Below are 13190 nucleotides of genomic sequence, written 5' to 3'. Positions count from 1 at the left end.
ATATCTGAGAAGTTTAATCTTCAACTTCTATTAACTACTTCTTGAAAAGCTGACGGAGATCTTCCTGCCTTATACCAAACCATGGGAAAAGGAACTTAATATCACCCTTACAGAGAAGACTTGGTCCTATAGGACTCTACTTCTCATAATTCCCTCAATGTTTTACTTTTGAAAACCTCAAGTTTTTTTTTCTCTCTGGCTATATTGATTGTATTGTTCTTTCTTGAGGATCACCAGGAATGTCGATACACTTAATATTTATTCTGTATTACCGAAAATGTTAATCAAATTACTTAAAACAAAACCCAAAAAAAACTTTTATTGATAAAATTTAAAAAAGAAATGGAAAAAACAATCTTGCAGTCTTGGCACACATTTAATACAGTCTTCAGGTCATACCATACTAGATGAAAAATATCAACTGGGGTCCTCCACTCAAAATCAGTTTTTGCCTTTCCAATATTCATTAAGTAAAACTCTCAATGGTTTTAAAGTTATTTTTACATAATTGCAACTGAAAGCAGTATTTATTCCACCCACTGCTAGTTCTGACCCTTAGAACAATGTAGAAGATTTCTGTTCTTTTTAAGATCTGTTAATCAGCTGGTTTCTGCTACATCGTTTTAAGAGTAAGAACCAGTGGTGTAAGGTTAATGTCAGACCAGGCGTATGGCATATATTTTCGGCAAGCTGAAAAACGCTTGCCGAAAATACCGCCATACGCCTCCTACCTGTGCCTGCACCCGAATGAATGGAATACGCTCGGGTGCAGGCACATGTAACCAAATCCGCATAAAAACGCGAGACTTTGCATTCTCTTGCACGCCATACGCCTGGTCTGACATTAGCCTAAAGAATACAATTAGACAGACAGATACTCCTTTTAAAAGCAATAACATGCACAAATAACATTAAAAAGTTTTAACATTTTCAATACATAGGAAAGTTGCTTAAAATGATTGTATAGGTACATTTTTTTTAATTATACAAAAACATTTATTTGGAGAAACCTGCAGCCTGTATGTAAAATTGGTGTGGAGGGAAAACAAAATCGGTGAATGTAAAATTGAGGTTTCACTGTATATAGTGCAGGGAGCATAACAATAATCTCTTTCCTAAGGGAAGAGGTTCAGTACCCAAAGTGTACATGTGTTTATGCATAGACATCAAAGTTTTAAATTTATTTTTGATCACTAGGTGGCGCTACACACTACTACTGCATCAAAATAGTGATAAGAAACATGCTGCTGCTCAACAAAAGAGGAACATGTTTGGTTTACTACAAGGGCAATGGTGCAAATTCCAGGGACAGAGCACGATAAACTCTCTCAAATTGCTTTATGGGCCAATATTGTACCATAAGCAACTAGCACCCAAAATCAAGCAGGGCAGTTTCCCAGTGCTCAGACATGGCACATAAATAACATTTAATAAGAAGATATTTGAAACAGTTCTAGAGATTTGTTGCCTGTTTTTTTTTTTGTTTTTTTAACCATGGAAGAAAATAGAGTTAGAAACCCTGCATCAGCTATTAGGCTAAACAAGATTTTGCTGGTCCTGGTTTTCATGAGGTTGAGGCAGGATGTTTTAGTTGGTGGTTACTCAATACTTGCCAAACAGTTTATAGTGGGCTACAGTAACTTACTTGTTTAGCAGGTGCTAAGACTGAGACTGACAACAGGGGTTGACAACATAGATTTCCCACAGGAATTCATTATTGCTAGAAAGCAGTATGCAAGAGAAACACAATGTTATCATTCATTTACACTTAGTATTTCTTTGGTTTGGCACAGTCCTATAATTCTTAATTTAGTCATGCAGTTATGCTTTAGGTTAAGTTACCTTTGCAGAGTGTTCTACTCTTTTTTCATCTGGGTCAAAGTGGAATCCAGCACTGTTAAATCAACAGTAATGGAAATATTATACTATATTTGCTGGTCCTTGAATGACTATGGAATTCTATCATTTGCTAATTGTTTGTATTATATATATATTTTTTTCAAATTAATCTGATTTATAGCTAATTAATAATTACAGCTAGTTTGGTTTGCCAAGAACCTTGGCATATTGCTATTAGGTTTTGAGTCATGGTACTTTATAAACCCTTTTCAGTGCCATGCTCTGTCTGGCATGAAAAAGGTTAAAAAGGATCCTTAATGTGCTTATGGTTTATAGCAGTGGTTCTCAACCTGTGGGTCGCACGACCCTTTCACAGGGGTCGCCTAAGACCATCGGAAAACTCATATTTCCGATGGTCTTAGGAATAATTTTATGGTTGGGGGTCACCACAACATGAGGAACTATATTAAAGGGTTGTGCAGCATTAGGAAGGTTGAGAACCACTGATTTATAGAAACAGAAAATGAATTGTAAATGCTTTGCCTAGCTATGGCAGACACAGGTGATGTCATGAGGGGACCGGACAGTAATGCAATTGTGAATGTTTCCATGCAGTCCCCTCCTTACATCACAAGAATCTTGCTACAGACAGAGCTTTTACAATTTAAGAGTATGGGAAACTGTTAGGCAGGAAAAGTAGTTTTGCCCACCATTATGCTCCCTGAGAGCACTGTGTGTACCACAGGCATAAAACTCATGATAGTGCATCCAAGCTATCTTCTGAACGTTTTTTTTCAGGCATTTAATGGTAAGAGAAGCACTGTTTCTTTTTCTTTCTTTCTAGGCTATTACCAAATTAAAGGGGTTGTTCCTCATTGCTTTTATCTGACCACACCCCAATTAGTATACAATGACATGCTTTTTTTTTTTTTTTAACTTGTAAAAAGATTTTTACGCTGACAGTTGGGTTTTTTTCAAAGATGTAAGCATGATTAAGAGAATGCAAGCAAACAACTGCATTTATTGCAAATATCACTATAAATTATTAATAGTATTTCTATTATTTCCATTAGAAAAATTCCAAATAAAGGTTCAGACTGCATGATACGTCTGTGTTTTTAAAGAACTACAAAAAGCATTCACAAGGGGCAGGCCTTGACAGGTTTAAAAACTAGGTATTTGGCATAAGGTCAGAGGCATTTTGGAAGAAAGTGCTTAGCACCTTATTAAAGGTCCAATAGAATATTTACCACAAAATTCTCTGAAGAGAACTGCAAAATCCTATACATGAAGGAGCTGTGGAATTTTCTTTCTGAGAATTCTATTGGAAAGTTTTTGGCAGAAAATAAGAAAAGCATACACTTAATGCCAGCAATTATTCAATATTAAAGGGCACATTGTTAAAATTATTTTAGTATGCGATTATGTATATTTATTTCCCATCTTATGTGAAGAGTGCAGCAGAAGCAAAATGTCCAGAAAGCAGATACACAAATATAAATCAAAATAAACAAAGCCTTACATAGCCAAGAACTGTGCATGTATACAGCATCTTGCCTAAAATACAAATCTCAGAATATGGTTCTTTACACAAAAAAAGGCTACAAGAATAATTCAGGCCAATTTGTTGACTATTTATCCTAAATCTTTAAAGCCAAACACTCTTTAAAATAACAAATATGAAGATTTTCAATCCCACAGCGGTATAAGAATAAAGAAACTTGTATATGTTTCTAAAGAAAACTTGAATCCTCGATTAGGCACTCTCTTCTTCCAGCATTTCTTGATTAAATAAAGATGACCTATAAAACAAAGAAAGGAATGGAAGCATAACCTAAATGAATGTGAATGTACTCATGATACTTTGATAGCTACTTAGCAAGAAGGCTTAAAGGAACAGTAACACCAAAAAATGAAAGTGTTTTAAAGTAATTAAAATATAATGCACTGTTGCCCTGCGCTGGTAAAACTGGTAAGTTTGCAACAGAAACGCTACTATAGTTTATATAAATGAGCTGCTATGTCAACACGGGGGCAGCCATTGAAGCTGGGAAAAAGGAGAAAAGACACAGGCACATAGCAGATAACAGATAAGCTTTATAGCATATAATGAGGTTTTATCTGTTATCTGCTAAGTAACCTGTGCCTATTCTCCTGTAAATGGCTGCCCCCGTGGCTACACAGAAGCTTTATTATATAAACTATAGTAGTCTTTCTAAGGAAAACACACCAGTTGTACCAGTGCAGGGCAGCATTACATTATATAGTAATTACTTTTATACACTTTCATTTTTTGGTGTTACTGTCCCTTTAAAATCTACCTCCCTTCTCTCAATTATAGGCACATTGTCATGAAATCTAGACAGCTGCTGGGCTCTCATCACCAAATGCCTGATGGAAAAAGATGTTTTATAGGAAAGCACATACTTCATTCATCAGAGTAAACTAGATAGGCTAATACTTTCAAGGGAATAAGCCACGATGAATAGAGATTACGCTATGAATAAAAATCTTGCAAAAACAAAAACATGCCATAGACTTAGTTTCCATCTAAACTTAGTGCATAGTTTAAGCCTTTGCGGCTCCTACTTTGAGCTCAGCCAACATTTTTAACATTAATTCGATATAATTGTGGAATCCTAAATCTGTTGCACATACAAACAGATTAAGTGTGCAAGGTTAAGTGTGCAAGGCAAAACCTAGCTCCAGAACATCACTAGATAAGAGAAAAGCTTATGATTAAAAATGCAAACAGTGGCAATTAGCTTTATTTTTTAAAACTACACACAACTAGAATGGACAGTTCATAAGACATATTGATGCAATAATTTATGGATATATGTGCAAAATGTTATTGCACGTACAAATCAAACATAATAATCCATGTCTTCCCTACCATACGTCCCTAAGTCTTACAGGCATGAAAAATTAATCTTACAAAGAATTTACTTACACAATAACATCCTGGTCCCAGAGGTCCATAACAGACACTGGGGCATGTGTATCTTTAGGGATAAGAGCCAGGAGCTGGGTATGATCCAGGACCTCCAGAGAATGGAACAGAGGGGCCTGGTCCCCACTGACCTGGAGGCACAGTTCCCCATGGCACTGATGGTAGGGCACCAGCACCTTGACCAGGAGATGCATATGGCGCACTTGCTGGATATGGCAAATTTGGTGGTGCTGGGTACTGCCCACCTTGTGAACCCCATGAGCCAGACGCCCAAGGACCAACAGGTGATGGACCTGATTGGCTATATGGAGCAGAAGGTCCAGGATAGGGCATACTGGGTGCAGGGTATGGACCACCAGGAGCAGGAGTAGGGCCAGAGGCACCAGCAGGGCTTGGATATTGTGATGGCGTTCCAGATGGTGCTGAAGGATAGGATGCAGCTGGATACTGCCCAGAAGGTGCTGTTGGGTATGGTCCTGTAGGTGCTCCTGGGTGCTGTCCAGGAGGAGCTCCTGGATAAGGCCCACAAGGAGCATTAGGTGCTGAAGGGTGCTGACCTCCTGGAGCTCCTGGGTAAGGTCCTGCAGGTCCAGATGGGGCATTCGGTGCTGCTGGGTACTGACCCGCGGGTGCTCCTGGATAGGGAGCAGCTGGTCCAATTGAGGCATTTGGCGCTGTGGGATAATGCCCAGCAGGTGCTCCTGGAAAAGGCCCAGTGGGACCAGATGGGGCATTTGGTGCTCCTGGGTAATTTCCAGCAGGAGTCCCTGGATAGGGTGCAGTAGGGCCTGATGGGGCATTTGGTGTGGCAGGCTGGGGCCCTGTAGGGAAACCTGGGTATATTCCTCCTGGAGCTTGTCCATATGGTGCATGAGATGGAGCAGCACCAGGAGCAGAAGGTGCAGGTCCTGAACCCGGAACAGAACTGGGGGTTGAACCCCAGGTATTAGACTCTGGCCAATTGCTTTGCTGCTGGGCAACTTTTGGGTTGCTTACATCTGGTTTCTTGGCAGGTTTAGTGTCCCCTAAAGCATCTGCCAACTGAGAAAAAACACACAGAAATATAAAGGTAAATGGCACAGAAGGGGGTGAAATATTGGCACCTGCATAAGAAACCATATTTATAGTAAAGCACCTCAATGCAATGTTCTTGAATCACTTTAATGTATTTCTGAATTATCAATGAGCTCTCTCAATAAAGAAGATACCACGTTTGCGGGGAGGGACTCCCAGGCAGTAAACAGTAAAAATCTATATATTTAAAACAGCATGCTGCGGTCAAATAAAATACTTATATGAAGTTCCTGTATATATATAGCCAAACTGGGAAATCTAATGCAAAGTAAAGTTTTTCACAAATAAGGAAGCCATCTGTTATTTTCATAAAAGAGCTTTAGAGGCCCAACAGTAATCCAGCACTGGGGTGCCCTATAGAGCAGTGGTCCCCAACCTTTTTTGCACAAGGGACCGGCTTCAAGCAAGACAATTTTTCCAAAGACCGGGGATGGGAGGGTGACACAACTAGTGCATAGTATATAATTTATTTGTTATATATATAGAAAATGTAAATGTAATTATTATGCACTTTATTATTAGTATTATTATTACATACAGCTTAATAAAGTGCTTTGGTCCTTGTCATGATCAGTAGAAAGCTTCCTGGGTGGCGCATAGCTGTTGTCATGGCTGTGTAACACATCAGGGAGTTGGGATCACAGGTAATTGGGACCAGAGGTGGCCGGTTCAGCACAGGCCACGGACCGGTGGTTGGGGACCCCTGCTATAGAGTATATTTCGGCCACTGTACTGGTGTCAGTAGTATTAATTTAAAAACTTCCACCATATCATGAAAGATTCAGTATGTCATGTTCAAAGGAAGGGGACTATAGGGCACGGAAACTAACTTATGCTCTGTAGTGATGAAGAAGTGGACTTACCGAAAAGTCATCATCTCCAGACATGGTTCTGAAAACCAAAAGGAAAACAGGATGAATTTCTTTTTATCTTTAAATATGAGAAACACGTCATTTGCTACACCCCATACTGCACAAATGAAGGAACAGCCAGGCTTTTACATGTACTGGCGGGTTACTCGCTCGGCACCAATCTGTTAGGGGCCCGGCCCAAAAGCAAAGAAATCAACGAGAGCGGAGGTGCGATCGAATCGCTTATTTCATGATAACTAGGCAACTCGCAGTGTTTGGACTCTAGCAGTTAATAAGTATGCGCCCCTCGCTGCGTACCCTGTCCTACCTGCCACTCGATTTACCTTCGCGTCCTGCTGGCTGCCGCGCCTCTCCCAGCACCAATTGCGTAGCTGCGTGCGTATGACGAACTTTAGGGGAAGGCGGGGCACTTGGGCTGCTACTGGCAAAATCAGGCACAACGCTCAGTACGTACGAGGGTGGACTCCTGGAATAAAAAGCACGGGTGCGGCCGTCAGTGGGCAACTGGGCACTCTGCGCGAAGAATAGCAAACTGCGTAGCAAAGTACGCGGCTCCAATTGAGCTGTTCAAGGTGCGGCCTTGCTGGCACCAAAAACCTTTTTAATAATAATGGTGCAATTAAATAGACAGTGGCAAATTAAATAGAGATTAGATTTACACAGACATATTAGCAGTGTCTTTGACAAAAATGGTAACCTGGAGCCTTTTTATTTTAGTTTTTAAGTAAGTTATAGACTTTTGACTGCTAGGGTCCAATTTAACCTAGCAACCAGTGGTTTGAAAGACAGGAATATAACTATAGAAGGGCCTAAATAGAAAGACAAGTAATAGAAAGTAACAATAACCAGAACTTTGCAGCCTCACAGAGCAATTGTTTTTTTGGCTGCAGTGACTCCCATTTGAAAGCTGGACAGAGTCAGAAGAAGGCGGCAAATAATTTATTGTATAACATACTAAATTAATCTGAAGCATTATTTATTCATCAGCACTTTCTGAACAGCTACACTACAAAGGGTTCTAGTGTGTTAGTAGTAGTAGGACACAGTAGGCTCTGCATTTGTGCTACCAGGGCGTTATAATACTTTTCCTCTGAGGATTCAGGGAATTTTGCAGCAGTGTATTATTACAATGTTCCTTCTAAGTAGTTGCGCTCTCTTCACTAGTTATGCGGCCCCCTCCGGTGCTGTAAATGGGGGTGGCAAATTCACTGGAGATCTTGAGCATAAAAAGCCCAAGAACCTTTTAATACAGTGGGGCATAACACAAAGCAGATCAACAACAGAACTAGTGTTATGAAAAATAAATTTTACCTTTATTTAGACCATGCACATTAAATAAAAAACCTAAATATAATGTTGCAAATGGGCACCTATCATAGGAAAATTGTTTCCCCATCTGAGGTAGGTGCTAATAAAGACTGCATTCCAGTTGGGGGAAATCATACTATTTTGCTCAAAAAACGCTTGCGTGAGAGCTATGCAGCCCACATTGGGAGGGAGCTCCCATGGTGGGTGGCTTTGTTGGGCTTCTGGTCAGGTCAGTGTGAACTGGGCTTATTACGGGCATTTGTGTCACCAAACGTGGTAAAGCAAGGCTCTATTATCCCGCACTTCCAGTGGGGAAAACAATTTTCCTAATATAGGTGCCCTCAAAACTGATTGCAGACTATTGTGAGATTACACTCTCCACCCAACAACCACAAGGGTTTACATATACACAAACCAAAGGTCTGTGGATTATATTAATGTTTTCTCTGAATTCCAGTAAGATTACTCATCAGCCTTAACAGATATTGCCAGCATTTTACGTAACATTACTCTGCTAGGGTGTTTTTGCATTGATGAGAAACTTTCCCTTAGGCGGAATTTTACCAGGGGTAGTACGCTTATAACTTTAAGAGGGAATTTCATGTTACAATAATAAAAATTACAATCTTTTACTCCAGAAAGAGAAGTCAAGAAAGTATGGGCAGAGCTGTCAACCAACCCCATGTCATGAGGGAGATAATAATCCATTCTTGTTTTAGGCCTGAATTCCTCTTCACACTAAATGATAACATGAAATAAAGTCTCAAAAAGGCCTGGAGTGGATCATTATCTCCCTCATGACATGGCGTGGTTGAGAGCCTCGTGTGAGGGCGACAGAGGGCCCCCAAACATGCTTGTTCTTTACATTATACATACCAGAGTCAAGAATATTTATTAGCAATAAAACAGTAATTAGCTCTAAACAGTCTGCTACAGTTAAGAAAATTAATGTAAACATCTGACTGGTTTTCTATGGATAAAGGCTCTTACAGACTGATACTGTATGTCTGATAATCACAGGAGCAGTGTGAAGCCTGTTTAGCTCTGCTCATTGCCTTCATGGAAGTTTACCCAGGATAATGCTCCCTGGGCTTAGAGCAAAAGTTATTCAGTGACTAGCGCAGAAATAGATTTCATGCAGAGATTGCTTAGGAAAAAAGTGCCATATAGGTACACCCTTTAGGAATTATAAGTGCGTTGTTTTAAAAGTAAAGAAGGTCCTAAAGTAAACAATCTATTTTAACAACCTAAAGATAATATGAGCGATAAGCACTTAGACACAGTTTACAAAGAATGTCTTTCCCTGTTATTTATTCATTGTCAGGTATTTTTATAGAGCTAGGGTTGCCACCTATCTGGTTTTGACCTGGACAGCCTGGATTTCGTAAGACCCCGGTGAAATGGAGCGTTTGCTCCGCTTCTCTCTCCCTGCGGTTTTCAGTCAGGCAGAGAGAAGCAGATCTGCTTTAATATGCATCGCCCTATAGCTGTATTGACAATCACAGCTTCTACCCACATGCAGCTACACGGAGCAGAAGTGGAGATCGGTCCAAAAACACAAAAGAGGTCATTTCAGGCCAATCTTGCTTCCATTCCGTGTAGCTGCTTGCACACCGAAGCTGTGATTGTCAGAGACAGGAATGAATATGATCCACTCCTAGTGCCGCTGGCCTTATAAAGGTTCTATATGGATTTTTATGGTGTGCATTTTCTTTCTAAATTAGACTGTTTACATAGCAAATAATTCACTCTACCATTTAAAATTTTGTTCTTGAAGCAACAAATGTATTTTTGTAGTTGTAATATTGGTGTGTAGGCGCCATCTCAGTACATTGTGCCTGAGTCTGAGCTTTCAGAAGAAGCCAGTGCTACACATTAGAACTGCTTTCAGATAACTTATTGATTCTCCTACTCCCATGTAACTGGAGGAGTCCGAAACCAGACTTGTACAGGGAGCTTCTATCTTGCTACCTTCCCATTGTTCTGCTGATCGGCTGCTGGGGGGGAGGGTGATATCACTCCAGATTGCAGCACAGCAGTAAAGTGTGACTGAAGTTTATCAGAGCTCAAGTCACATGGCTGTAGCACCATGAGAAATGAAGAATATGGTTAGCCCCATGTGAAATACTATAAATTAAATATAAAAAAATCTGTTTTCTTTTTGAAAAATTTATTTCAATGCAGGGTTCTGCTGGAGAAGCTCTATTAACTGATGTGTTTGAAAAACACATGTTTTACATGATAGTATTCCTTTAAGCTTAGGATTCCCAATGGTGTGGGAAAAACAGGACTTTTTGTAAATCTGCTGTATTGGGCAGAATACGTTTGTGCGCTTAAAGAGAAGGAAAGGTTCATGCACTATTGAGTACCCCCAAGTGATTGTAATCACCTAACTGATACACTGGGCCGTGCTCCTATTAGCAGAAAACTGCACCAGTCTGTTGTATATGCAAACAGGATCCTCTTCTTCCCTTCCCAGGGCTGATGCATGTGCATGTGCAGTAGAGTGAAAAAACTTTTCACTCTACTGCACAAGTGCACCAGCACAAAGAATGAAGCAGGAAGAGGATCGCTAGTTCACATTGGGCACTGGTCCTAAAGTTTGGCACCCACAAGTGATTGAACCTTCCATAACCCTAAAAAAATACATTTTTAAGAAGCAAAAATCCTGCATTACCATCCACAAATTAGCATAGTCGCATTTATACATAAAGATAAGAGCTACCATGCTGCTTGCCTTCTGTCAGGAATGATTCAAAGACTTTAGATACACAACAGTTGTTCTGGCCAAATAAAGATTAAAGTTTTGTGTTTAATGTTTATGAAGTATAGCATAAAGCAGCTCTTTAACGGAGGTGGTTAAACTCTGATGGTGGTTAAACTCTGATGGTTAAGGGCAGTAGCACATGAAGTTTCCTCTCAAGACAACTTCAGGGACATTGCAGCGACGCATATGCCATCCCACCGGCGATTTACATTCTAGCCGGTGGGATGGCATTGCGGGGAGATTAGTCACCCGCGTCAACGAAGATTTGTTGCGGGGCAACTAATCTCCCCGTCTGCCACTGCCCTAAACAATGGCATAACTGCAAAGGAAGCAGACCACGTGGTTGCGCGGGCGTGGGGACTTTCTCTGTAGGGAGGTCCTGCTGTTTACCTGTCACCCATGATAAATGTCATACCAGTCAAGTTTTCTCCTCTTTAGGGCTCTGGCACACGGGGAGATTAGTCGCCCACGACAAATCTCCCTTGTCACGGGCAACTAATCTCCCCGAACTACCATCCCACGGGCGAAAATGTAAGTCGCCGGTGGGATGGCACACGATGCGCAGGCGATTTCGGCACAATATTTTGTGGGATGCTACAAAATCTGATCTCTGCTGCTGTTATGTAAATCAGATGGTTTTATTCCTGTATCTACATCTGACAGTCAGTGTACTTAATGAGAAAAATAGTCTGTCAGACTCCATCAGATTTTATCTTGTCAGATGCAGACGCAGCATTCTATTTCAACAGGCGTGTTGTGTTGGATAGCATTTTTTTTCATAGCGTTTACACAATAGCGATCAGTCGCTTTATGCTTTGACAAATGCAAATTGAAAGATGCAATCTGTTGATCCGATACCATCCTTCAAAACCTCCCATGTAGTTTAGCCCTTAGCTACCATAGGCAACTAACCTCCCCAAAATGCCTTTCCACCAGCAACAACGTGAATTGCTGGTGGAAAGACATACTCATTGCTTAGTTTTTCCGAAGTCCCGCAAAGTTTTCCTCTGCAGGCAACTTCGGAAAACTCCACGGGAGATTTTGTAGGATTGTGTCGGATCGACAAAACGCATCCTACAAGTTCAATAGAGTCGCATGGGTCAAAATATAATAGGACTAATAGAAAAATCTGAAAGACTACATGAAAGACACCAGAGGATAGGATAGGGTGGCCACCTTTTGTGGTCGCTATCTCCAGGCAGGTGGGTGGGGCACGTTGTCACAGGGCTGGGGCTATGACTCAGAGAGTCCTGCCCAGGCAGAGAGTTTTGACATGGGCAGCCCTAATGCAGGAACAACACACACAAAACACAACCTTATCTGATCTGACTTTACATTACAGGCTATGGAGTTCAGATTTTGTAGGATCCTGCAAAATCTTGTGCTGCTGCATGGTGTTGCTTTCTGATGCATGACAAGATCAGATGAAATCTGCCGGACAAAATCTGATCAAAATCTCCTGTGGACTTTAGGCCTTAGGGCTCTGGCACACGGGGAGATTAGTCGCCTGCGGCAAAACTCCCTGTTCGCGGGCGACTAATCTCCCCGTGTGCCAGAGCCCTTAGACTTGGGCAGAAATGCAAGTATTGCGCAATGCTGCTCACCTGTTCCCTCCTCCCCTATCCAGGTAGTGACAGTTTTAGCCCCAGCTGGGTGTAGCTTGGTGAATCTATTATGCAAACAGTAGAGAAAACTCACTAGTTCTTCTATAACACAGGATATCTTACAGTGTCACTTACCTGTGTTACGCGTGTTAGCACAAGGTGATCTGATCTAATACACAATCTAGCGAGCACTCCCCACAGTTCAGGGTTCAGAGGCTCAGCCCCACCCTCTAGGGGAGACCAATATTCTTACAGGTAGAAGGTGCGGGCTGGGCTGCTGCAATAGTGCTTTGAGCAGCCTCAGTGACAGTACATGCTGATGGCACCCCTGCGTGACTTTTCCAGCATTCATCATATAGATTACTGGATTCTGTAATTCATCAACAAAGCCACATCACTAAATAACTTTTAGGTTTAGGGCTGTGGCACACGGGGGAGATTAGTCGCCCGCGACACATCTCCCTTGTCACGGGCAAGTAATCTCCCCGAAATGCCATCCCACCAACGAAAATGTAAATCGCCGGTGGGATGGCATACACGGCGCCAAAGTTGCCTTGAGAGAAAACTTCTGCGATTTCGGGAAATCCCGGCACCGCGTATGACATCCCACTGGTGATTTACATTTTCGCCGGTGGGATGGAATTTCGGGGAGCGACTAATGTCGCAGGTGACTAATCTCCCCATGTGTCACAGCCCTTAGTGTATAACTGTATGGGTGAAGACACACAGGGCTACTAGTAGCAGCTACTTTTTGTCTAAAATAGACAATGCTG

At 41.4% G+C, this 13190-nt stretch overlaps 1 protein-coding gene across 4 annotated transcripts; it reads right to left on the bottom strand.

Annotated features, from left to right (window-relative positions):
- Positions 1 to 293: 293 nt before the first annotated feature.
- MGC89226 (protein) lies at positions 294 to 12579 on the bottom strand. Of its 4 annotated transcripts, XM_018096206.2 has the most exons (5): positions 12553 to 12579; positions 7062 to 7204; positions 6730 to 6757; positions 4793 to 5833; positions 294 to 3641 (listed from the first exon to the last, which is right to left on the bottom strand). In XM_018096206.2, the coding sequence occupies exons 4-5, from the start codon at positions 5662 to 5664 to the stop codon at positions 3596 to 3598; spliced, it is 918 nt and encodes a 305-aa protein (XP_017951695.1). In that variant the 5' UTR covers positions 5665 to 5833; positions 6730 to 6757; positions 7062 to 7204; positions 12553 to 12579; the 3' UTR covers positions 294 to 3595. The 4 variants fall into 4 exon arrangements, with proteins under 4 accessions (XP_017951695.1, XP_031746208.1, XP_017951696.1 ...); XM_031890348.1 differs by lacking the exon at positions 12553 to 12579 and having other exon boundaries at positions 7062 to 7299; XM_018096207.2 differs by lacking the exon at positions 12553 to 12579 and having other exon boundaries at positions 7036 to 7218.
- Positions 12580 to 13190: the final 611 nt, after the last annotated feature.

This window comes from Xenopus tropicalis, chromosome 8 (assembly GCF_000004195.4).
Source record: "Xenopus tropicalis strain Nigerian chromosome 8, UCB_Xtro_10.0, whole genome shotgun sequence".
Taxonomy (NCBI): Eukaryota; Metazoa; Chordata; class Amphibia; order Anura; family Pipidae; genus Xenopus; species Xenopus tropicalis.
This window is presented reverse-complemented; position numbering and strand designations above follow the sequence as displayed.